This window comes from Panulirus ornatus, chromosome 68 (assembly GCF_036320965.1).
Source record: "Panulirus ornatus isolate Po-2019 chromosome 68, ASM3632096v1, whole genome shotgun sequence".
NCBI classification, from domain to species: Eukaryota; Metazoa; Arthropoda; class Malacostraca; order Decapoda; family Palinuridae; genus Panulirus; species Panulirus ornatus.
Window position 1 is genome coordinate 10,932,872 of NC_092291.1, and position 25,782 is coordinate 10,958,653.

At 39.2% G+C, this 25,782-nt stretch overlaps 2 protein-coding genes across 6 annotated transcripts in view; one reads left to right on the plus strand and one right to left on the minus strand.

The window, feature by feature from the left end:
- Positions 1-305: 305 nt before the first annotated feature.
- Positions 306-22,833, plus strand: LOC139747375 (tetratricopeptide repeat protein 9C-like). 4 transcript variants are annotated; one of them, XM_071659622.1, is made up of 6 exons: positions 306-335; positions 3,194-3,345; positions 12,372-12,514; positions 14,341-14,526; positions 15,377-15,493; positions 22,675-22,833. In XM_071659622.1, exons 1-5 carry the CDS (start codon positions 321-323, stop codon positions 15,481-15,483), a joined length of 603 nt encoding a protein of 200 aa, XP_071515723.1. In that variant the 5' UTR covers positions 306-320; the 3' UTR covers positions 15,484-15,493; positions 22,675-22,833. The 4 variants fall into 4 exon arrangements, with proteins under 4 accessions (XP_071515723.1, XP_071515722.1, XP_071515724.1 ...); XM_071659621.1 differs by lacking the exon at positions 22,675-22,833 and having other exon boundaries at positions 15,377-16,661; XM_071659623.1 differs by lacking the exons at positions 306-335; positions 22,675-22,833 and adding an exon at positions 988-1,121 and having other exon boundaries at positions 15,377-16,661.
- The window catches only part of LOC139747374 (two pore channel protein 1-like), a 38,688-nt gene continuing 33,228 nt past the window's right edge, over positions 20,323-25,782 (minus strand). Inside the window, exons 12-13 of one of the 2 annotated variants that reach the window (XM_071659619.1) lie at positions 23,912-24,027; positions 20,323-22,855 (exon numbers count right to left, since the gene is read on the minus strand). In XM_071659619.1, the coding sequence (XP_071515720.1) occupies positions 22,580-22,855; positions 23,912-24,027 (392 nt within the window). In that variant the 3' untranslated portion in view covers positions 20,323-22,579. The remainder of the gene's footprint in view (positions 22,856-23,911; positions 24,028-25,782) is intronic. The other variant, XM_071659620.1, reaches the window with a different exon arrangement.

Below are 25,782 nucleotides of genomic sequence, written 5' to 3' on the forward strand. Positions count from 1 at the left end.
AGATGGAAGACGTTGTTAAGGTGCAGCGGTTGGGCTGCTCGAGGCATAAGGTGTTGCCGGGGTTCCGTTATGTTGTTACAGGAGGGAGGAGGCGTTGTCAATGTCTCTTGGTGCTGCTGCAGTAGTAAGAATGCGTTTCTAAGGTCCTGTTGTGCTGCGGGAGGTAAGAGGCGTTAGTAAGGTCAAATGGTCTCGCTGCTAGAGTAGTCGTCGCGGCGGGATGGTACGGCAAAGACAGAAGTCATCGCTGATGCCCTCTGATTGTGCTTCAGAAGGGTTGCGGTGCTCTAGTTATGCATGCAGAAGAGAGATGACAACCTATGTTGTATTTGCAGGTAAGAAGGGCTTTACAACGACGAGTGCGTGCACTGGCATAGGTTAATGTTCAAAGTCGACCGGTTTCACATTCACATTTTTTGACGCTTTGTATGTAAATGGTAATGGTGGATGTCTCGGGACCTCTGGTGACTTTACACCTACACAAGGGAAAACCTGTTTGTTCCTGATGAGCCCGTGGAAAAACTTTAGTTTGTATGTTGCCTTGAACACAATACTCAAGACATATGTGCTTCTTTCAAAAGTTGTCTGGCGAAAGTAAATTTAGTACTTCCTCCACAGTGCATCCTTGCGCTGTTCTATTTTATGGCATTTTATGCAGAACCAATATATCACTGGTCCATACTGTCTTTAGAAAACCTCCTTTCCCAAATCTACCTTGACTATTTCCTAAGGACTTTGTCCTTCCTTGACCCTACTATCGCCCACCTACTCCACGTGGTCAAAGTCAAGTACTTCATATTTTTCTTTTTACATTAGCACCATATTTAATGGAATTGTACTGCATGGGGAGAGCTTTACACTCGTGAGGCCCCTTGTTTTGAAACATATATGGTATCATTCAACTTTTTCGACTTCTTTGTGCTGTTGTCTATTTATTGTTCATTATTATTTGTATATTTCTTCAATGATGTATATGTGGAATGTTTATAGCCGAGTATTGCATCCGAATGGACAATTTTCCCCTCGAAGAGAAAACGGGAATATTATGAGAGGTGACGGAGAGCGCGGGGTAAACAAGAGTCTGTGCTTGTCTATGTTCAGTGAACGTGATCACTATTGCTGTAAGTTATTTGGGAGTATATTTCACTCGTGTGTATTGATAGTCAGTGTCTGTATTGCATTTAGTAGGATCTACCTTCCGTGACAGTGATGTAGTTGTCGAAGGGAGCTATATACTTAAATAATGGCCCTAGTACTACACATGGTCCAGAGAACAGTGCAGCGTACAAGGTGAGCCATTATATATATATCGACCCAATGGCCCATTAATGTTGCTTATAGTTCACAAGCTAGTGTTCAGTCCCGGATTTGGGCAGAGGGCACGCAATTCATCCAGCTGGTCAGCCTTCATGGTTTAAATTTGGCAAACTGGATTTTGTAAATGGTAAATTGCCAGTTCAGCTACGCATCATGCTAAGTGGTTGATAAAAGGCTTGTATAATTCTGCATTATTGTCATGTGTTAACTATGAAACAGCTATGATCTGCAGTGCATGAATTTGAGCATGACATAGTGTGGTAAAAAAAGAAAGAGATGTAATAGTAGTAAAGGTTATGTATATTGGGAGAGTGTGGGATTAACTGGAAAGTATGAAAAGATGAACAAAGTCTCCCTAAACCTCATTAAGTAGATGAGAGAATTGTAGTAGCTTATCATAATTATATACCTCTATTATTCGGTATTGTATGGCCTCCCTTTCTGTCTTTTATTAGTTAGCATGTGACAATTTTCATGAATGTTTTATATTTTAGTTAAGATTTTTGGTGAAATTTTCTTAGATATTTTGTAAGTGTATTACCTTGGGTTTTATTTATTAACCCCACATTTTCCATGTTATTCCGCGATTGCTTCATATGATATTATTCAGTGAATTCATGCAATGCAACTGTTGTTGTCTTCTCTATACACTACACCAGCATTGCAAATCAAAAACACTCAAAATCGGAAGCTGATAGTAATGTAGAGCACATGTAGACTTTTGTTTCCCTTGTTTATGTGTAAGGGCAATATACATGCATTCTCTCCATCTTTAGGCACCTCATCTTAAGCTATACAGACACTTAATACCCAGAATAAGCAATCATCAACAATAGCATCCCCTTTCTTGAGAAACAATTGCAGTTCCATTCACTCCTTCAACTTTGCCACACTTCATCTTGTGCAAGCCTTTCAGTACCATTGAGCAAGACTCTCTGCATGCCTCCTTATCCTGAACACACCAAATGTGCTACTCTGTCGTGTAATATATATCAAGTAGTCCTTGAAAATATTCCTCTTTTTTTTTTCTCTTTTGTTTGTTACCACATAACCATATGTTTTAAGTGAAAATGGGGAACAACTTTTTGAGTTATATGCTGAAAAACTTTGATTGTTGAGAATCCTTCCTTCACTCAGCAGAACAGTACTATATTAGCCATCGTGCTTTTAGCATATCTGTAATAAGCTTTATGGTAATTTTTAACTTTAACAAAAGAAGGCTCAGTGGGGTTGCTGGTTAACAGGCATTATTGGGTAATGTATTAATTGACCGGCATACAAAGGAACAGCTACTGAATGTGTACGTGCTGAGGGAAGCAGATGGGATGGCTGATCCTTTATTGGTGGAGGCATATGTGAAAATATGTAATGGTTTCAGGAAAAAAGGAAATTATTTGTGGAAAATGTGATGAAAGTCAGTGAGCTTGGAAATGAGGTTTAGGTACAGAGATACCAAGAGAGACTGAGTGAAGAGTGGTATAGAATGAGAGTGATATGAAACAAGAGAGTTGGAAGGAATTCAGAAAAGCAGTGGGGGTGTGTAGCATGTGGGAGGTGGGTATATGAGAAAGGGTAGTGGGTGGTGGGATGAGGAAGTTAAAGTGATAGAGAAAGAGAAAAGACTGATGTATGGACAGTACCTACTTGGAAGGAGCTTAAGTGATTGGGGGGTGTACAAGAGGAAATTGCAGGACGTCAAGAGAAAATTAGGTATACTGAAAAATGGCAAATGAGAAATGGGATGAGAAAGTGTTAGTGAATTCATGGAGAATAAGAACCTTTTGGAAGGAAGTGAATAATTTGAAAACAAAATGGGAGCAAAAGTGAAGAGGTATAGAAGTATATCTTTAGTTATTTTATTACCTTTAATTTACAGGATACAGCCATGGATCTCCTCGGAGGAGGTGTATCTCATGTGATGGAGGAAGGTGTACTGCAAAAGTTAACAAAAGCCAAAGAGTTTAAGCAGAAGGGTAATGAGCACTTCAAGCAGCAGCAGTTAAAGAAAGCCATTCAGAGTTATCATAGGTAATAACTGTTTTAAGACATTTTTTCTTTTTGAGTAATTATTTTGAGGGAACCACACTTATACCTAGTTTTAACCTGAGAGTGAGATGAGGCCTTTGAATGCCCAATTATACTGGCCCTGTCATTATTAACAACCAAAGTCAGTATCATTTAACACAATGAAAACAGTATTCTGCCATATTTTGCTTTATGTCAGCAGAGAGTGCAAGCCCATTTCAGTCATTGCTGAGCAAGCGACAGATTGACTTGTTATGAAATTTGTGAAGGTCTGTGGAGAGTGCACAGTTAAAGAGGCGAGTTCCTGATGGCATCGTGTTTTTATAGAATGACAAAAATGTACTTTGAATTTGCTTTACTCATTGGTCCTGGACACCTATTTTGCACAATACCCACCCAATACACACAACATACTGCATTCTGCCGTTGGAGTGCTATTTGGAAATATTCTAGCTCTTTACTTATAACCTGTTAGCAAAGTCCTCCATTGTCTTTGGAATACATTGAAAAATATTGTGCAGTTTTTACATAATTTCTTCCAGAAGTGTAAGGGTAGTAGGACCACCTTTGCTAGCCTCCTTCCCCCATGCATGATTTTGCTAAAATCACTCAAAGTCCCTTATTTCTTCACACTTCTTGTGTTATTCTTCTTCACTTTTCTCACCAGCTGACATATATGATAAGTGTTTCTTATCATTTAAGTCATACGTCAGTGTATGTATTTCCCACAGTCATCATTCTTGCACTACATGCTGGTTGATGTACATGTACCTATGATTTTGGCCATAGAGGTTCTGAGGAGGGAAGAATATTTATGTCCATGCATTTCTTCGACAGAAGAGACTTCTTTAGGCTACTAATGATATAATTTTTTTTCTCAAGACAGGTGGAAAAAGTTAGCACATCAATTGATGTGTGCTACTGTTTAAGGGTTAAGGTGTATTTTATATTTTCTGGAAACTATTTTGCAAAAATTTAGACGAGCTGCCCCCTTACACTAAGGGGGGAATGTGAGGACCTACTTGGTGCTTTATGAAGTAGGTTAAGCTTCAGGTTAGTGAGGGTAAGCCAAGGGTTTATGGTCTGTTCACAGTACAGATGGTTTACTGTACAGATAAGATAGAGATGTTTGATAAGCCCTTTAGTACACAAAAATACCTCAGTAGCTACATATTTTTGCTCTTCATAGACGAATTGCTGATTAGTCTTTTTGTTTCCAAACTAGCTGAGCTAAATTGAATTTTCTTGAGATCATGGGAATTGCAATGGGAGATTACAAGTTATTAACATCCAAAAGTTAAACTGGAAGTGGAAAAGCAAAATATGTGTTCTGTCAGGATTTTTTTTTTTATCATTATTTATATGCAGCTGCTGCAATGGCACAAGCAAAAAATGCCCCAGTTTTGACCATCTCATTTGAAAGGAGAGATGAAGTGTGAAAAGAAAAGTGGAGATTACAGTTAGAGCTTCTCAGGTGTTTGTTGACCTGACTTAAAGGTGGAGAGAATAGAGGAAAAGATAAAAGGAGGGGAGTTTCTCTTTCTTTACTATTTGTGGAAAGGAAGAGGTATGATAACAGTCAGTCCTCACATGGCTGGTCTTCATCCAGATACTGTTGAAAGTGGCAGGTGAATGCATTTCAAGGATCCAAGTTGAGTTGCAGGGACACACAGATGACTTCCAAGAGAAGTGACTGAAATGATGATGGTGGAACAGGCTGTAATGTCACAGCAAATGGATAAGGATGATTGAAGAAAATTGATTGTACCAAGAAAGTTGAAAGAAGAGCTACTCATACAACTCAATCAGCTTTTGGGATTCTAATTTTGTGATATCTGTTTATTTTGGGGTACCCTAAGATAGAGTATAGCGTATGGTTATGCTTGCAGGGGTGTTATAGTAGCATTTTGAAATTTATTAGGAGGAAATGAGTCAGATTTAGATTGTTAAAGAACATGTTTTTGCACTGTTTAATTTAGCCGGGTTACTACTTCATTCTTGAATGCCAAAAGAACATGTTCGTTCTGCGGGACATTATCACAGAACACAAGGAGATATGCTGTCTAGACTGTACACCTTCCCAAGTTGTAGCTGAGTGAGTACTTGGAAGTCTTTTTGTAAGGAAAGGATAGGAGAGGGTGGAGGAGTCGAAGAGGATCCATCCAGTGTAAAGTTTTGAGGAAGATATGGTGCCATAAGAGAATAGCTTTATCATTTTCAGAGTTAGGTATATATTGACTAGATAGGAAAAGAGGAAGAAAGGTAGGGCTGTAGAAATTTCTGGGTGTGCTATAGGTTAAGGACTAGAAAAATTTAATGTTTGAAGTGGTTAAGTCAGTAATTCTCATGAAGGCGTTGTTGACTTTTTACAAATTAAAAAAAAAAAGCTTTGCTGTGATTCCAAACAGAGATGAGAGCTGAGTAAAATTTGGGAGATTGGAAGATTTTCATGGCCTGATATGGTCTATATGTGAAGGGACTGCATCATAGTAATTGCTATCAAACCTTGACTTAGGGATAAGGTCTAGTGGAAGAAGGGATGCAGGACTCCAGTTCAGCATATATGGTCTCTGCTATGCAGTCAGCTTAGCTGGAGGCAAACTGGTCTGCAAAGTAGTGTTGGTTCCAAGGAAAGCCCTACAAGAGCTGTATAGGGAATACCAGTTTGTCTTCTCAGACTGCTAGAGTTGGCGTATTACGAGGGGAATAGGGGATTAGCATGCCTGGCTAGAAGTTATTGAGATAAAACTGTGGGCGGAAGATCGATATAGGATAGAAATAGTGCATGCATATGAGAAGGTTCAGAGGTAAAATAGAGGTCGATTGTGTTGTAGTGGAGTGGTCATGATGATCAGGAACTCATGTTAGCTGTTTGATTATTTGTTCCAGATCATTAAGGAGGGAAAAGAAAGGGCCTCGACTCCACCAGGACCATCCCAAGTAGAGCCAAGCTATTCTTTGTGGTGTACATTGAAATCCCCTGCATAGAGGATTTCAGCGCATGGATGTGAAGAGAGCAACACCTCAATGCAGGAGGTCAGATAGTTGAAGAGTTGTATATAGTTGGAGGGGAAGTAAACAAAGATAAAACCATAGATATAGGGAGTAAAGAAACTTTTAGCCAAACTGAATCAAATTTGGGAGAATCAAGATCTATGAGGCAAGCAGTTGGTGTTTTTGTACAACAGTAAGCACAAACACTACCTTGGAATGAAAATGATGACAAAGAGTATAGTTAGAGATGTGATAGCAAAGAGATGGGGCAGGCTTGGACGTTTGGGTTTTGTAGAGATAAACTCAAGTGAGGAAGTAGATAGGTGGTGGTCAACAGAGAGGAGGTTGGATATATTTGTTGTTGGATTTAATGGCTGTCAACAGCTAAGTAAATTATACAAAGTACAAAAACTAGTCTATTTTTCTGTATCATAAAACCAGTCATTTGAAATAAATATTGGAGCACATTGTGGAAAATCGCTTCTAGATTTATGATATATCTTAGATCTTTGAGTAAGATTTATACTTTGAATTTGATTAGTCCAGGTTCACCAAACACAATACCATTGCCACTCTAGCTTGCCAGCAAGTTGCTGCACAATCTCTGGCCGCTCGCCAAAACAGCTCCTTCATAAATCTGGATTTTTATCGTAACCCTTGATCTGTACAGTTTCTCTTACCATGCACTCAGGCTGTGTTCACCAGATACCTCTTTGGGACACTCAACTCACTATGGTTTTAATGCAGTCTCTGGTCATTAAGTGTGGCAGTTTCTTCTTAGATTTGGTGTCATCTTATTAACCATGTATCTTTTCAGCTGTCCAGAATCATATACACAAATAGTATCCTTAGAACCTTGTGCAATGTACACAACTTATTGTGCTCTGAAGGTGACGTCAGGTACTTTGGTTTCTAGCTTTCCCTCAGCCACAATGCAACTTTATCTCAACCTACACTATAAGTTTAGACTAAAGTTGTGTAGTAACCTTTACCACTGGTGATCATGGTATGAGCAGTTGTGGTCGAAGTAAGCTCAGAAGCGGAACTGACTTCCATAAGTCCATAAGTTTGGTCTAGAAGTGACCACTGCTTTTGAAACATTTGAGAGTTTTGGGAACTTTAAGGATAGAGAGTGCGTGTCTGTAGTCTGTTGCTGTGGTCAGGCCACTAAAATACAGATAAAGCAGCCCACATATTCATAGGAGACACCTGAAAGGGGTGGGATTAGGGGGCTGGAAGTTCTCCCCTCCTGTTTTACATTTCCCAGAGAAAGAATAGAGAAGGGAGCCAAGTTAGGATTTTTTCCCCTCTGTGGCTCAGTCATCTTTTTCCTTATACTATCTCACTAATGTGGGAAAGGGCAAATATATATATATATATATATTTACCTCAGATGTTTCACATGCCCTGAGTTTGGAAAAGTGTGCAAAAGGAGAAAGTTGAGAGTGAATATGAATAACAGTTGGGTTGAGGGGACAAGTTAGTTGGGATGTAAGTTTGAATGGAGAAGAATTGGGGAATGTGAAATGTTTTAGATATATGGGAGTGGACTTAGCAGTGAATGGAACCATGGAAGCGGAAGCGAGTCACAGGGTGTAGGAAGGGTCGCGGGTTCTGGGAGCAATGAAGAAAGTATATAATGTCTGTGTATTTGTATGTATATGTATGGAAGCGGAAGTGGATCATAGGGTGGGGGAGGGGGTGAAACTTCTGGGGGCCTTGAAGAATGTGTGGAAGTCGAGAACATTATCTCGGAAAGCAAAAATGGGTATGTTTGAAGGAATAGTGGTTCCAACAATGTTGTATGGTTGCGAGGCGTGGGCTATGGATAGAGTTGTGCGCAGGAGGATGGATGTGCTGGAAATGAGATGTTTGAGGACAATGTGTGGTGTGAGGTGGTTTGATCGAGTGAGTAACGTAAGGGTAAGAGAGATGTGTGGAAATAAAAAGAGCGTGGTTGAGAGAGCAGAAGAGGGTGTTTTAAAGTGGTTTGGGCACATGGAGAGAATGAGTGAGGAAAGATTGACCAAGAGGATATATGTGTCGGAGGTGGAGGGAACGAGGAGAAGAGGGAGACCAAATTGGAGGTGGAAAGATGGAGTGAAAAAGATTTTGTGTGATCGGGGCCTGAACATGCAGGAGGGTGAAAGGAGGGCAAGGAATAGAGTGAATTGGAGCGATGTGGTATACCGGGGTTGACGTGCTGTCAATGGATTGAATCAAGGCATGTGAAGCGTCTGGGGTAAACCATGGAAAGCTGTGTAGGTATGTATATTTGCGTGTGTGGACGTATGTATATACATGTGTATGGGGGGGGGTTGGGCCATTTCTTTCGTCTGTTTCCTTGCGCTACCTCGCAAACGCGGGAGACAGCGACAAAGTATAATATAAAAAAAAAAAATAATATATATATATACATTTATTTATTTATTTTGCTTTGTTGCTGTCTCCCGCGTTTGCGAGGTAGTGCAAGGAAACAGACGAAAGAAAATGGCCCAACCCACCCCCATACACAATATACACACACACACACGCCCACATACGCAAATATACATACCTATACATCCCAATGTACACATATATATACACACACAGACACATACATATATACTCATGCACACAGTTCACACTGTCTGCCCCTATTCATTCCCATCGCCACCTCACCACACATGGAATACCATCCCCCTCCCCCCTCATGTGTGCGAGGTAGCACTAGGAAAAGACAACAAAGGCCCCATTCGTTCACACTCAGTCTCCAGCTGTCACGCAATAATACCTGAAACCACAGCTCCCTTTCCACATCCAGGCCCCACACAACTTTCCATGGTTTACCCCAGACGCTTCACATGCCCTGATTCAATCCACTGACAACACGTCAACCCCGGTATACCACATCGATCCAATTCACTCTATTCCTTGCCCTCCTTTCACCCTCCTGCATGTTCAGGCCGCGATCACACAAAATCTTTTTCACTCCATCTTTCCACCTCCAATTTGGTCTCCCACTTCTCCTCGTTCCCTCCACCTCCGACACATATATCCTCTTGGTCAATCTTTCCTCACTCATTCTCTCCATGTGCCCAAACCATTTCAAAACACCCTCTTCTGCTCTCTCAACCACGCTCTTTTTATTTCCACACATCTCTCTTACCCTTACGTTACTTACTTGATCAAACCACCTCACACCACACATTGTCCTCAAACATCTCATTTCCAGCACATCCATCCTCCCGCGCACAACTCTATCCATAGCCCACGCCTTGCAACCATACAACATTGTTGGAACCACTATTCCTTCAAACATACCCATTTTTGCTTTCCGAGATAATGTTCTCGACTTCCACACATTCTTCAAGGCTCCCAGGATTTTCGCCCCCTCCCCCACCCTATGATTCACTTCCGCTTCCATGGTTCCATCCGTTGCCAGATCCACTCCCAGATATCTAAAACACTTTACTTCCTCCAGTTTTTCTCCATTAAAAAATAGGGCAAATGAGAGTTGGGATGAGAGAGTATCATTAAATTTTAGGGAGAATAAAAAGATGTTCTGGAAGGAGGTAAATAAAGTGCGTAAGACAAGGGAGCAAATGGGAACTTCAGTGAAGGGGGCAAATGCGGAGGTGATAACAAGTAGTGGTGATGTGAGAAGGAGATGGAGTGAGTATTTTGAAGGTTTGTTGAATGTGTTTGGTGATAGAGTGGCAGAATTAGGGTGTTTTGGTCGAGGTGGTGTGCAAAGTGAGAGGGTTAGGGAAAATGATTTGGTAAACAGAGAAGAGGTAGTAAAAGCTTTGCGGAAGATGAAAGCTGGCAAGGCAGCAGGTTTGGATGGTATTGCAGTGGAATTTATTAAAAAATGAGGGTGACTGTATTGTTGACTGGTTGGTAAGGTTATTTAATGTATGTATGACTCATGGTGAGGTGCCTGAGGATTGGCGGAATGCATGCATAGTGCCATTGTACAAAGGCAAAGGGGATAAGAGTGAGTGCTCAAATTACAGAGGTATAAGTTTGTTGAGTATTCCTGGTAAATTATATGGGAGGGTATTGATTGAGAGGGTGAAGGCATGTACAGAGCATCAGATTGGGGAAGAGCAGTGTGGTTTCAGAAGTGGTAGAGAATGTGTGGATCAGGTGTTTGCTTTGAAGAATGTATGTGAGAAATACTTAGAAAAGCCGATGGATTTGTATGTAGCATTTATGGATCTGGAGAAGGCATATGATAGAGTTGATAGAGATGCTCTGTGGAAGGTATTAAGAATATATGGTGTGGGAGGCAAGTTGTAAGAAGCAGTGAGGGGTTTTTATCGAGGATGTAAGGCATGTGTACGTGTAGGAAGAGAGGAAAGTGATTGGTTCTCAGTGAATATAGGTTTGTGGCAGGGGTGTGTGATGTCTCCATGGTTGTTCAATTTGTTTATGGATGAGAGGTTGTTAGGGAGGTAAATGCAAGAGTTTTGGAAAGAGGGGCAAGTATGAAGTCTGTTGGGGATGAGAGAGCTTGGGAAGTGAGTCAGTTGTTGTTCGCTGATGATACAGCGCTGGTGGCTGATTCATGTGAGAAACTGCAGAAGCTGGTGACTGAGTTTGGTAAAGTGTGTGAAAGAAGAAAGTTAAGAGTAAATGTGAATAAGAGCAAGGTTATTAGGTACAGTACGGTTGAGGGTCAAGTCAATTGGGAGGTAAGTTTGAATGGAGAAAAACTGGAGGAAGTAAAGTGTTTTAGATATCTGGGAGTGGATCTGGCAGTGGATGGAACCATGGAAGCGGAAGTGGATCATAGGGTGGGGGAGGGGGCGAAAATTCTGGGAGCCTTGAAGAATGTGTGGAAGTCGAGAACATTATCTCGGAAATCAAAATGGGTATGTTTGAAGGAATAGTGGTTCCAACAATGTTGTATGGTTGCAAGGCATGGGCTATGGATAGAGTTGTGCGCGGGAGGATGGATGTGCTGGAAATGAGATGTTTGAGGACAATGTGTGGTGTGAGGTGGTTTGATCAAGTAAGTAACGTAAGGGTAAGAGAGATGTGTGGAAATAAAAAGAGCATGGTTGAGAGAGCAGAAGAGGGTGTTTTGAAATGGTTTGGGCACATGGAGAGAATGAGTGAGGAAAGATTGACCAAGAGGATATATGTGTCGGAGGTGGAGGGAACGAGAAGTGGGAGACCAAATTGGTGGTGGAAAGATGGAGTGAAAAAGATTTTGTGTGATCAGGTCCTGAACATGCAGGAGGGTGAAAGGAGGGCAAGGAATAGAGTGAATTGGAGCGATGTGGTATACCAGGGTTGACGTGCTGTCAGTGGATTGAATCAAGGCATGTGAAGCGTCTGGGGTAAACCATGGAAAGCTGTGTAGGTATGTATATTTGCGTGTGTGGACGTATGTATATACATGTGTATGGGGGGGGGGGCCATTTCTTTCGTCTGTTTCCTTGCGCTACCTCGCAAACGCGGGAGACAGCGACAAAGTATAATAAAAAAAAAATAATATATATATATATATATATATATATATATATATATATATATATATATATATATATATATATATATATATATATATATATATATATATATTATCCCTGGGGATAGGGGATTAAGAATACTTCCCACTTATTCCCCGCGTGTCGTAGAAGGCGACTAAAGGGGGAGGGAGCGGGGGGCTGGAAATCCTCCCCTCTCATTTTTTTTTTTTTAATTTTCCAAAAGAAGGAACAGAGGGGGCCAGGTGAGGATATTCCAAAACAGGCCCAGTCCTCTGTTCTTAGCGCTACCTCGCTAACACGGGAAATGGCGAATAGTTTAAAAATATATATAATATATATATATATATATATATATATATATATATATATATATATATATATATATATATTGTATATATATATATATATATATATATATATATATATTGTACTTGCTCATAATTTTTGTAATAGATTAGGAAACTGCCCATCAATCAAGAAAAGGGTGACATTTTATGTGGTACTGTGGCATTCTTCATGTAAAGAATTCATGTTTTTGTTTCATTTCAGTGGATTGATGTACATGAAGGGAATTCACCAGGACATGAATCCTAATAAACTACTTGGTCAGGGTCAGTCTACTCCCTGTTTACCTCAGGAAGTTAAAGATGAAGTTAATGTTCTGTCTGCTGATCTTCACAACAACATTGCAGGTAGTCTAGCATAAATTATGTTTTTTCTGTAACTTCATCTTTATCAAATATGCCTGTTGGTTGATAAAAAAAATCTTTACATATCTTTTGATAAATGAAAGTTCACTTGCACTTGTGCGTATCACCCTATATCATAACTGCCATCAGTATCCACACTCGTGAAAACTGATCTACTACAGAATCAAGTAAGATATCCCTCTCTTACTCACACAGCAAGGCTTGGATCCAATCACTATACTGCTACAAATGCACATGGGCCTTACACAACTTATTCTGGATGCCTTCAACCAACCAAAACTCCCTTCCCACACTATACTAGTGGTAGTTAACAAAAGAGCATTTGTTTGATATGTCATATCCTTTCTAAAAAGACACCACCTTTCATGAAAATAACAAGGAGTGGTTACCCTAATTCATAGCTTGCTGAGAAACTACATTCATTTACTCATTTACAATGGCTTTACCTCCCAAACCCTCAGACTGTACAAAGGCAAGGAGCAGTTCTTTCTCCATCTCTCATCACTTCCTACACAACCTCGCAACACCTACTGCAGGCCATTCTCTAAAGGTCCTCTCATAATGAGACAGCTTCATGATCATATCTCAATATTATGGAACTAATCAAGCAACTACAAACACAGCATTACATCACACAGAATGTTTGCATCCCCACAAAAATCCACCATCACCCTCTTTACTCCAGACAGATAATTCAACTTATACCCTTCTACAACCCTAAATGGTCAACTACCTCCACTCGCAAAGCTCTAACCATACTAGGTGTCACAGAGGACACACACTTTACATGTACATCTCGAACCACAAAGATCAACACATTGGCCTTAAACAAATTTAACACTTTCAGAACATGTACTGGCACCAGTTCTGGGCAAGAAAAAGAATCCCATAATTTTTTCTACAAACAGTTCATCCACTCCACGTTAGATTTAATATATACCACAACCACTGGTCATCCAGCCTATTAGACCACACAAGCAATGGCCTCATAACAATAACTGGTTGTCTAGCTTCTGCCAAACATTCAACACCAGTACATCAAATCAAAAATACTTCTACAAAATGATGTACTATCACTTACAACATTTTGATGGTTACTGCCCAGCTTAGTTAAAAATAATATGGGCAAAGGATACGGAAACATCCCTGAGTTGCCAACAACTGTTTCTTGATACATTATTTTTGCCATTTATCATGTCTCTGGAACACAGATGCTCTGTGCCATATGTGGCACATCAGCAGGTCTCTCAGGAGAGAGGGAAAGGTAGGGTAGTTAACTGGAAAGTTTGCTAGCAGGAAACTATTTTTCATTCTTTCTAGCCAATTTTTCCTCTTCTTTTTTAACCTGTGCCATCTGTGGCATCTTTTTATGGCCTCTGGTATCTCCATTCCATTTCATCTGAAAAAGCTGATTAGCTCAAATGTATAATTAAGTTAAAGTATGAAGGTTGTAATCGTGTTTACCTTCATCCTGGGTAATTCCTTGGGTTTTATCACCTATCCCTGTAGCTCAATTTCTTTACTTCAGGTACTCTCTTTGTTGCTAAGTGTTGGGCCTTTTTGTAGATGATGCATGCTCTAATTTGGATGATACATATATAAAGTTTTGATAGTTATAGTAGCTCTATAACCCTAGGTTTCCAGTTTTGTTTGTTTGTGTCTTTGTTCTTGTCTGAGTGCTGTTAGTTTTCATTGGACTTCTTTTTGTTCTCTTTGCAGAAAACTGTCTAAGCAGCCTCATAATGGAAGATGGTACTGAGCTGTGGTTAAGTACTGTGCAGTACTAATGCTCTTAAAATTATTTTCAGCATGTTTACTAAAACAGAAACCAGTGAGATATGAACGAGTGATTGAATGCTGCAAACTGGTGACAGAGAGTCAGCCAGACAATATGAAGGGCTGGTACCGCCTTGGCCTTGCACACTTCCACCTTCGAGACCATGATGCTGCTAGAGAAGCACTAAAGGAAGCTAACAGAATAGCAAGTGGACAGGGTATGTAGATACTGTTAAGGATAATTGAGGGTCGTGAAACTTTGGGTCTGTTGTATTTTCATATTACTTTATGTCATACAAGTCTGCATGTTGGAAGTGCTGGTTTGTCATAAGAACCTTTTTGCATAATTGATGATGGAACAATCTTGTCTGTTGTATTGGTCATTGCTTGTATGGCGAATGATTGGTGATTTAAAATGTTACATGTAAGACCATGAGTTTGCTGTGTGATGATAAGGTACACAGCCTGAGATCTGACAGTGGCCTGTCATTTTGCATTTTTAAACATAACTGACACTTTTTTCAAAGACTGAGTTTGTAAGTAATTGGCTCTGTAATTGTAGATTAAAGTTGAAAACACCACTCAGAAGTAAACCATGAGAGGAGAATATTTGCATGTATCATCCCTCAGATAACAATACCCATCATGGGACAATCTGCATAGCAGGTAGCAGGAATCATTATATGAGTTCTAAGAAATTCTCAAAGCTATCCTTCTTCACTGTACTGTTAGAGTAGCTTGCAGTAATTTACCTATGAATTGTGGAATTGGAATGAAAGGCTAGCTTGTGTTTGAGAAGGATTGTTTTAGATTAGGTTATGTTACATTATATGAAACATGTTGACAAAGAAAGGGAAAGAGAGATGGGATATTGAGAAAAATAGCAATTTGATGAAGTGGTTTGCAGAGGTGGAATGGACAAGTGGAAAGATTAATGGAAAAGTTTGAGTGGAGTCAGAATGTTACTCGAGACCAAAAGTTCTGATAACTTATTCATGTATCCTTTTGAGGACCAGAGCTGATGACTATTTCAGCTGTAGTTGTTAACACTTTATTTTTCTCTTATAGATATGGCAGTGAGGAAACTATTAGCATGTGTGGATCAAGAACTCAAGAAAGAGAACAAGAAATTCAGTGACATGTTTAGGAACAGTCTTTTAGCTAAGGAAACTTGATATTTGAAAGGTACACAGTTGACTTGTGATATTGTTATCAAATAATGTGGCTTTTAGTGCCCTTTCCTATCTCTCTATATATTGATGCCTGCTTCCACCTTGAACTCCCTTAAGGGGGTGGCCATGACAATAGAGCCCCCGTAACTAGTGAATTCCCATGTTGCTTTTTAGGCTTTAGTGCCTCACCCTGAACAGGCTACTGGCAGAGGCATCTTTAGTGCAGTGTTTGCAGAGGCTGCTAACTGATGTTCCTACTGATTTCTATTACCTAATGCTCAAGCCTAATGTTCCTACCTACTACTTCTATCTAATGTTTCATCCTAATGCTTCTGTCCTTTCCATAAGTTCAAATGGGCTCATTTTTGTCCTTTTTATTAAATTGTACTGTGTTTAACTGCTTTGTGGTATAATAGTTCATGTTGTCTTATAACCATTTTTCACTTTAAGGTCATGAGTTAGTAATTACAAATTGGAACAAAGTTTCTAAATTTCAGCATGGAGTCATTGGTCAACTGTCAGTAAAATAAATCAAGTCTGCTTTGGAAGTGCTTATTAAGTAATGTAGTGACATATACAAAATAAGAAATTAATTTTCTTATGAAATAAGCAACTTGTGATTCTAAAACATTGAAAGTGGAGATGGAAGTTAAATAGAAAACTTGGTGAATCATAGGGAAAGTTGAGGAAGGATGCTATATATCTTTCTGATGTTGGATATGGATGTTTCAAATGTTCATTTAAGTTAAAGCTTGACATATTGATGTGAACTGCATCCAGACTTTAAAGAGAACTCTAACCTGAAGTATAAGGAATGTGGTAGATCGCAGGCTGTGCCCTTGGCCCAGCAGCAGTTTTCATTCTTAATAAACTTCAGATATATTATTATACCCTTCACTCTCATACCACAGCATTGATATATTATAATTAAATATGAAACATTGGAAAGGTCTGTGGGGCCTGGTTGTGGATAGAGAGCTGTGGTTTTGATGAATTGCACATGACAGCTGGAGTATGGTTGTGCGCATGTGTGGTATTTTATTGTCAGTTCTGGGCACTACCTTGCTAATGTTGGAAATGGCAGTCATACATGAAAAAAAAAATCCTTTTGTTGTCAGTAAGTAATTAGTTTATTGTAATATGCAAAAGGAATGGTATTAAAATTGTAAATGATACATGAATCGTGGTCTTCCAGTGCATTACATCTTCATCCAATAAAATTGTTTATTTCACTCTTTTATTTCACCTTTCTGCTATTCCGACCTACACTATCCTTCTATAAACTTTTATTTGTGCTGGTTCCCCATACAACTATAACCATATTTCTCCCAGACATTTACACTTACACTCTCTTCCCATAAATCCATACCTATGTCACATTCCTATACACCCTTATTGTTGATATCTTTTACATTTGTTTTATATTTCCATCCCACTCATCCAGACCCATAACTCATACTTGTATGTATGCCTTTTTTCCTCTCATGCATCCATATTTGAGCATTTTCCCCCTCAATACACAGGACACTCGTTCTTATCTGATTCATAAGGGTAATAAATAATTAGTGATATCTGGGAGTGGATTTGGCAGCGGATGGAACTATGGAAGCGGAAGTGAATCATAGGGTGGGGGAGGGGGTGAAAGTTCTGGGAACGTTGAAAAATGTGTGGAAGTCGAGAACATTATCTTGGAAAGCAAAAATGGGTATGTTTGAAGGAATAGTGGCTCCAACAATGTTATATGGTTGCGAGGCATGGGCTATAGATAGAGTTGTGCAGAGGAGGGTGGATGTGCTGGAAATGAGATGTTTGAGGACAATATGTGGTGTGAAGTGGTTTGATCGAGTAAGTAATGAAAGGGTAAGAGAGATGTGTGGTAACAAAAAGAGTGTGGTTGAGAGAGCAGAAGAGGGTGCTTTGAAATTGTTTGGTCACATGGGGAGAATGAGTGAGGAAAGATTGACCAAGAGGATATATGTGTCAGAGGTGGAGGGAACGAGGAGAAGTGGGAGACCAAATTGGAGGTGGAAAGATGGAGTGAAAAAGATTTTGAGTGATCGGGGTCTGAACATGCAGGAGAGTGAAAGGCGTGCAAGGAATTGAATGAATTGGAACGTGGTATACCGGGGTCAACGTGCTGTCAATGGATTGAACCAGGGCATGTGAAGCGTCTGGGGTAAACCATGGAAAGTTGTGTGGGACCTGGATGTGGAAAGGGAGCTGTGGTTTTAGTGCATTATACATGACAGCTAGAGACTGAGTGTTAACGAATGTGGCCTTTGTTGTCTTTCCTAGCACTACCTCGCGCACATGCGGGGGGAGGGGGTTTTCATTTCATGTGTGGCCAGTGGTGACGGGAATGAATGAGGGCAGACTATGAATTATGTACATGTGTATATATGTATATGTCTGTGTGTGTATATATATGTATACGTTGAGTTGTATAGGTATGTATATGGACGTGTATGTATATATATGTGTATGTGGGTGGGTTGGGCCATTCTTTCATCTGTTTCCTTGCACTACCTTGCTAACGCGGGAGACAGCGACAGAGTATAATAAATGAAAATAAATATTTCCTACCAAATCCCTTTACAGAATAGCAATAGGATGATGTGCCTTTTCTCTCCATCCTGACTTGTTTTAACAGTACTAATTGGGGTACATTCTATACTCCTGTCCAACACATTTTTCTCTAATAGATTCATTACAAATACACTATAAATACATGAATCACTTAAAAGCTGTTGGAGTTATGGTAATACACACACTGTTTTAATTCATTATACCCACAATGTTCTATGAACCTTATGCCAAATTTTCTCTTGTAAAATATCGTCCTGAAACTCAAAAATTCTTGTGTACTACCATGACACAAAATGTTAATATCATGCTGTACTTTGTTTAAATAATACCAATATACACAACATGCTCTTCCATAGGCACTTCCTGTCAATAACATACATTAAAATATTCAACTGTATAAATTTACTATGAGTACAAATGTGGCATTCATCTGACCATAATTCCTGTTTGATGTAGATAATATGGCATGTTAGACCACTTGCTCTCTCTTGTTCTTTACGAGTCTTGACCACTTGCACTCGTTCTTTACGAGTCTTGACATAAACTTGTATAAAGCTATCTATTTACTTTTGATAATTTTACAGTATATAAGTAACACAGAAACCAATTAATTACTGGATAAAACATCTAATATGGTAACCAAAGAGACCATAAACATTTATTGTCAGGTAGTAAATAATTTTCATGTTCTCTTATGAATGCATTGTATATATTATTTTTCTCTATTTTCCAGTTGGTAAGGTTTTATTTTATGTTCAAAAAATTCATTTAACCAGGACTATAAAGGTTTTGAGTATGCTGGTTGTGTATGCAAAAGGAATAATAATACAGTAGACTATCCATTAACCAGCATAATCAGAACCTTTATAGTCCTGGTTAAATGAATTTTCTGATCCTAAAATAAAACCTTACCAACTGGAAGGTAGAGAAAAATATTATATAAAATACATTCATAAGAGAACATGAAAATTATTTACTACCTGACAATAAATGTATATGGTCTCTTTGGTTACCATATTAGATATTTTATCTAGTAATTAATTGGTTTCTGTGTTACTTATATACATGAAAATTATCAAAAGTAAATAGATAGCTTTATACAAGTTTATGTCAAGACTCGTAAAGAACAAGAGTGCAAGTGGTCTAACATGCCATATTATCTACATCAAACAGGAATTATGGTCAGATGAATGCCACATTTGTACTCAAAGTAAATTTATACAGTTGAATATTTTAATGTATGTTATTGACAGGAAGTGCCTATGGAAGAGCATGTTGTGTATATTGGTATTATTTAAACAAAGTACAGCATGATATTAACATTTTGTGTCATGGTAGTACACAAGAATTTTTGAGTTTCAGGACGATATTTTACAAGAGAAAATTTGGCATAAGGTTCATAGAACATTGTGGATATAATAAATTAAAACAGTGTGTGTATTACCATAACTCCAACAGCTTTTAAGTGATTCATGTATTTATAGTGTATTTGTAATGAATCTATTAGAGAAAAATGTGTTGGACAGGAGTATAGAATGTACCCCAATTAGTACTGTGTTAAAACAAGTCAGGATGGAGAGAAAAGGCACATCATCCTATTGCTATTCTGTAAAGGGATTTGGTAGGAAATATTTATTTTTATTTATCATACTCTGTCGCTGTCTCCCGCGTTAGCAAGGTAGTGCAAGGAAACAGACGAAAGAATGGCCCAACCCACCCACATACACATGTATATACATACACGCCCATACACGTACATATACATACCTATACATCTCAACGTATACATATATATACACACACAGACATATACATATATACACGTGTACAAAATTCATACTGTCTGCCCTCATTCCCGTCGCCACCGGCCACACATGAAATGAAAACCCCCTCCCCCCGCATGTGCGCGAGGTAGCGCTAGGAAAGACAACAAAGGCCACATTCATTAACTCTCGGTCTTTAGCTGTCATGTATAATGCACCAAAAACCACAGCTCCCTTTCCACATCCAGGTCCCACAGAACTTTCCATGGTTTACCCCAGACGCTTCACATGCCCTGGTTGAATCCATTGACAGCACGTCGACCCCGGTATACCACGTTGTTCCAATTCACTCAATTACTTGCACGCCTTTCACCCTCCTGCATGTTCAGACCCCGACCACTCATTGAAGTCAGCTATCTAGATCTGACCCTCCAAATTTGTGACTGGAACTTTAATTTTTTAATGTGAAGGCAAGAAAAATAACTAAAACATAAACAAGATTAGACTATTTATTTACTGATATACATACTTTCATTAATATACATACATATCACATGTACTAAATATAAAAGATCTTGCTTCATTATGTAAAAACATCTTGGTCAAAACACTATTATATGAAAAATAAAACTTTGGTAAAATAGAAATCTACATTATGATGATGAACAATTATTTACATTGCTGAATGGCTTACTTGTTTTCAAACATCCCAGCATCTTGTCTTTCTCAGAGCTATAATATTGGAAGAAAAAACTACATGTACATCCCTACTTTTGACAAGGTCACATTCATGGGAGACTTGTTTGCAATTTGTAATGTCAAGAAATTGAACCTCGTTGCAGGAATCCCTTGTTATATATCAGTATGTCTATAGTTTAATTTTGAAAAGATGGAACAGAAGCCTGAGAAGGTTTCATCCTCCTCAGAGGGATCAGGCTGGGGTGTCTGAAACATGCATGGATGTAACCAGTGTAAGAAAGGTATGGGGAGAGGAATATCGAAGTTTTGGTTCTAAGTAAAACACTCACGTGAAGGTGGGTAGAGTGGTTTTGGAATGTACTACAAGTCTGGGGTTAGTGTGAGGGCAAAAGAAAAGGGGTTAGTGAGGAGCAATTGCATGGAGTGTAGTAAAGGAGTGAAAATAGATCACAGGAAGTGGGTGATATTGCTTATGCTCCTGTTTTGGAAGATGAGCAAGTGCAACAGCAATTCTGATGTGTGACTAAATAATAGTGGAGGGTGATATGGCAGCTGAAGTTGCATGGGATACCAAGTGTAGTGAACGAAATTGTTGAACTCTTAAATAGGACTGATGTTGGGTATACCCAGCTTAAAAAAGAGGAACATGCACAAATATATGTAGTTAAGTGGGTATGATTGGAATCAGGCATTATTGGATTATTTCCAAACTGGTAAGTGTGTTAAATGAAACTTTTGAATGTACGTGTGCAGAGAGGGGCAGCTTGTGGGATGCCTGATCACTTCTTATAAAGGCAAGGGTGGAAATCTATAAAAGCTTCAAGAGAAAAGTATTTAGATAGGAAGAGGGTGGTGAGAGTGAGTGAGGCTTGTGTGAAGAGATTAGGTGAAGAACAGCAGAAGGTGAAAGAAACAAAACTATGGTCAGGGGGGATAAGGAATGGGCAGGATTTGGGCAGCAGTGTTTATATCTGTAACAGAAGTGTGTGGCACGTGGTTAGTAGGATGTGGGTGCGAAAAAGGGTAAGAAATGGTGGGTGACGTCAAGATGTTATTGACAGAAAAGAAAGGTGTATGGTCATACTTGCATGAAAGAAGCACAAGAAATTAGGAGAGTTACAAGATGAAACAGCAGATCAAGCAGAAGGTGGCTGAATAGCAACCACAAACAACTTCACAACAAAACAAATATCCTCCAAAAAAGTCCCAACCCAACATGCTCTACACTTAATTCTATGCAACAGCATTAGATGACTTCTATCCAAACTATAATTAGTCATGAACCTCCAAGTAGATTTATAAATCTTACCCTTGTCTCACACTTCAGTAACCTCTACTCTAAGACACCCCACCCCTATCAAGTATAACATTGACAAAATGTGAAAATGTCATCAGAAACCACACTATCCCACTTATGCTTCCATTACTACAAAACTATAAACATCACGTCCCAAAACCCTTCATGCCCATGATGGAACTCCCATAAAGAAGACATGGAACACCGAGTACTCGATTGCCCTGCACTTTCTCCAAAAATATCACAACACTTTGTGACCTGTGGTCCCAACCAAAGGATGTGGCCAGCTCCAGGGGCCTCATAAGGATAGAAGGGAGTCCTGGGGCAGGAAATCAGTATCAGAAAATAAGCAAGCAAAAGAAATAGGGACAATATTAGAAAACCAAAGAACATGCCTTTTGATTTAGTCTACTGCAGATCAACTCATTTAAATTGACTGTAAGAAGCATCTTAGACCTTCACTAAGTAGCAAAGTCATGCAAGTTTCTCTTGTTCATTTACTATACCAACATATTCTTGGCACAGTAGTATCCTGGTGTATACTTTGTATTGTGAGTTGCCAATTTTGTTATTCTGCATACTACAGAAAAATATTTTAAATCTGCTATGTTGTTTGTGGGTCTCCAAAACTTTAACAATATCATATTTTCATTGTCTTCACTAAGTATGTGCCCACTGTCAACAAACACATTAAAATAACTATATGAAGTCTACAAGAAATCAAAAATTAATGCTAATACTCAGGTTACTTATATCAGGTTTCATTAATTTCACTATCTGTAGAATTATTTGGATTAAGAGTACCAAAATATGAAGGTGGTGTCTGCTGTAAAGTCTCTTCCCTTGCAGGAGTACTTATGCGTATGGATCCCACTGATCCCCTTGTTGCAGGATGAGGGTTAGGCAATCCAGGGCTATCTTGGCACTGAGTATCTGCTTCTAACAACCAACCAGGAATTTCATCTCGATACATACGACGCTGGAGAATAACGCGTGTTCTCCTCCTGAAGCCCTCGTACCTGACAACTCCCTGAGACAAAATATACAAGTTTATTAATACATAAGCTCAGGAAGCCTTCTTCAGGGATTCCTGCACCTTCTAGGTTGTGCTGCAATCAGTATAAGGGATTCCTCTAGAGTGAATACTTCAATAATATTGTACTCCAATGATACAATATTGTTAAAGATCACTTTACAAGCAGGCAGAGTCTGGTAATGCCAAAAATAAATATGTCATCAGAATGGGGAAATACAGACTAGAAATTAGGGTATGGGCCACTCGGTAATATTCAATGGGGAGATGTGGAATCACGTGCTTAAGCAGATAAACTTAGTCCACCTCCCCATACATTTACAATCTAGGACTTTGCCATCTCTCCTTTGGCTTTAATTACCACCTGCAAACATCTGGGCATGGAACTGGCAAGATTCCTGAAGTACTCTATGTCCTTGTTTTGAGTCCATAAGGTCTTGATCTGAATGAAACAAAGCACTGATAGGGTATTGCAGGGAGCCGCTGCCTAATCATGCATTCTGAGCACCTAGAAATCTCCTGTATACCCACTTTTTCTTGTTTCCAGATGAGATTAAGGCTTTCCCCCTCCATAGAAAGGTAAGAGCCAACCATCTTAAAGCAAAGGTGGAAGAAATACAACGTCCAGAAAAGAAATTCCCAAAATGAAGTGGCAGCCAGGCAGAGTAAAGAAAGATCGTTCCCTCAATATATATAGCCTGGGTATACTAAGGTGAACAAGTCTTCATGACTATATCTCCATGATAATCTAACCTTTCTTGGTCTATTTCCCGGTTACTTAAATCACCCATTATCCAAACTTTGAGATCTAGGAGGAGGTGTCTTGCCACTTCATTTACCAATCTACTCATTCCTTCATTTGTACTTGATGCACTCCTGCTCTTAGTCAATATGGTTCCTTGGAGGGGTGTAGGCAAACTGCATGATCATGCACTTCCTTTCCATGCTAATTTTATCCATCATGTAATGTGAAGGACCCACATTTAAATTTGTGTAGAATGTCATAATCAATATATACTAAGTTACTGTATTGGTACACATATCTCTCTTTACCTGAGTTTCAAGGGTGTTAGCATACTGCTGGAGAACAGGGATATCTGCTGCACTACTATAAACAAACTGCATTTCCTCTTTTGTTAGTTCTATGCTGATACGTACATTCTCCTCATCTGAAATAGATATAAAAAATTTTGTATTCAGCTTGTGACAGAAAATACTAATGTTTCCACATAAATAGCTCAACCCATTTAAGAATAATTCTGACCTTTCCCAAGACTGAAGTTAGGGTGCTATGAGTTTCCTTGAAACAACATGGTCACTGTAGATCTGCAATGCTTTTGGATAAATTCTCATAGCCTTTGCATCTATCTAACTATATCTCTGATGCCCATTTCCTCCAGGAACTTCAATCAAGGGGGTGGCCATGGGAAAAATCTTTGCTTATTCCTGTCCTTACATGCCTCCACTACATATATACACCAATCCATAAAGTCTTCCCCATGTCTCTCCCTCCAGTACTTCCCCTCTATTTCCCCATATCATAGGTAGTCCTTCTCTCACACCAACCCCTTAAATCATACTTTCATACACTCTCCAAGACTTTGCATAGTTGGATCAAATATATACAGCCTCTCAGCACACTTACCACACTGAAAAGAAGCATTCCCCAAATTTTTCATCTTTACAATCAGTTTCCCTATTTTTCAAAGCACTTGAAACATGTAAAAGCCTGGAAACTGGCCTTCACTTTGTGTTTCATTAATATTGTTCCTACTGTAGATGCAGCAAGTCTTATGCTACTAAAATTGGATTAGATTTCACTCTTATTTAATATTAAACTCCCTTACCACTTCTAGTTTTACAATGAAATGTATGTAATTTATGGCTTTTCTCTGTAACCTCTCATTAATAATGATGGCACCTGACACCCTTTTACCCATCCTGAAAAGCTTGTAAACTAAGTAAACATTGTCAAAATAAACATCAGGAAATCAATGAAATATGAAAAAATATTTGAAATCTATCCATGGGAGTCCCCTGTATTTCTTTTTAACATTTTCCCTTGGCAAAACAAAACAAAAAATATCCACCCTCAAGTGACATGAGAGAGCAGAAGAGGGTGTTTTGAAATGGTTTGGGCACATGGAGAGAATGAGTGAGGAGAGATTGACCAAGAGGATATATGTGTCGGAGGTGGAGGGAACGAGGAGAAGAGGGAGACCAAATTGGAGGTGGAAAGATGGAGTGAAAAAGATTTTGTGTGATCGGGGCCTGAACATGCAGGAGGGTGAAAGGAGGGCAAGAAATAGAGTGAATTGGGGTCATGTGGTATACAGGGGTTGACGTGCTGTCAGTGGATTGAAGCAAGGCATGTGAAGCGTCTGGGGTAAACCATGGAAAGCTGTGTAGGTATGTATATTTGCGTGTGTGGACGTGTGTATGTACATGTGTATGGGGGGGGGGGGGGTTGGGCCATTTCTTTCGTCTGTTACCTTGCGCTACCTCGCAAACGCGGGAGACAGCGACAAAGTATAAAAAAAAAAAAAAAAAAAAAAAGTGACATGCCATATCTAGTGCAGTTGGTCATTTCTTTTTCCTAAATATTTCATTAACATGTTACAGCTACGGTGAGCTAAAACAAAAAATAGTAAAAGTGCAAAGCAGTCATTCAGGCATACCAGAAAATCAAATTTGGCCCAAGACCTCAAGATTGTAAATTTATTCTGCTCACATGAGAAAATGAACCCTTCACACTGCTCACCACCTTTGGCCAGCCTTCTCTACCTTTCCATATGAATCAAATCATATTTAGAATAGACTATCACACAAGGAGGGAAGCTGACACTCAGCAAAAAAGTGATGAAAACAAGGTAGGGGCAGAAAGAACATGAACATTACAAAATTTTTTAACATCTGTACATTCA

Bases quoted from the DNA above. Each gene is read 5' to 3' on its own strand.
- LOC139747375 (XM_071659622.1), top strand. The intron at 12,515-14,340 runs GTAGTCTAGCAT...AATTATTTTCAG, and splicing joins TCTTCACAACAACATTGCAG to CATGTTTACTAAAACAGAAA. The intron at 14,527-15,376 runs GTATGTAGATAC...TTTCTCTTATAG, and splicing joins CAGAATAGCAAGTGGACAGG to ATATGGCAGTGAGGAAACTA.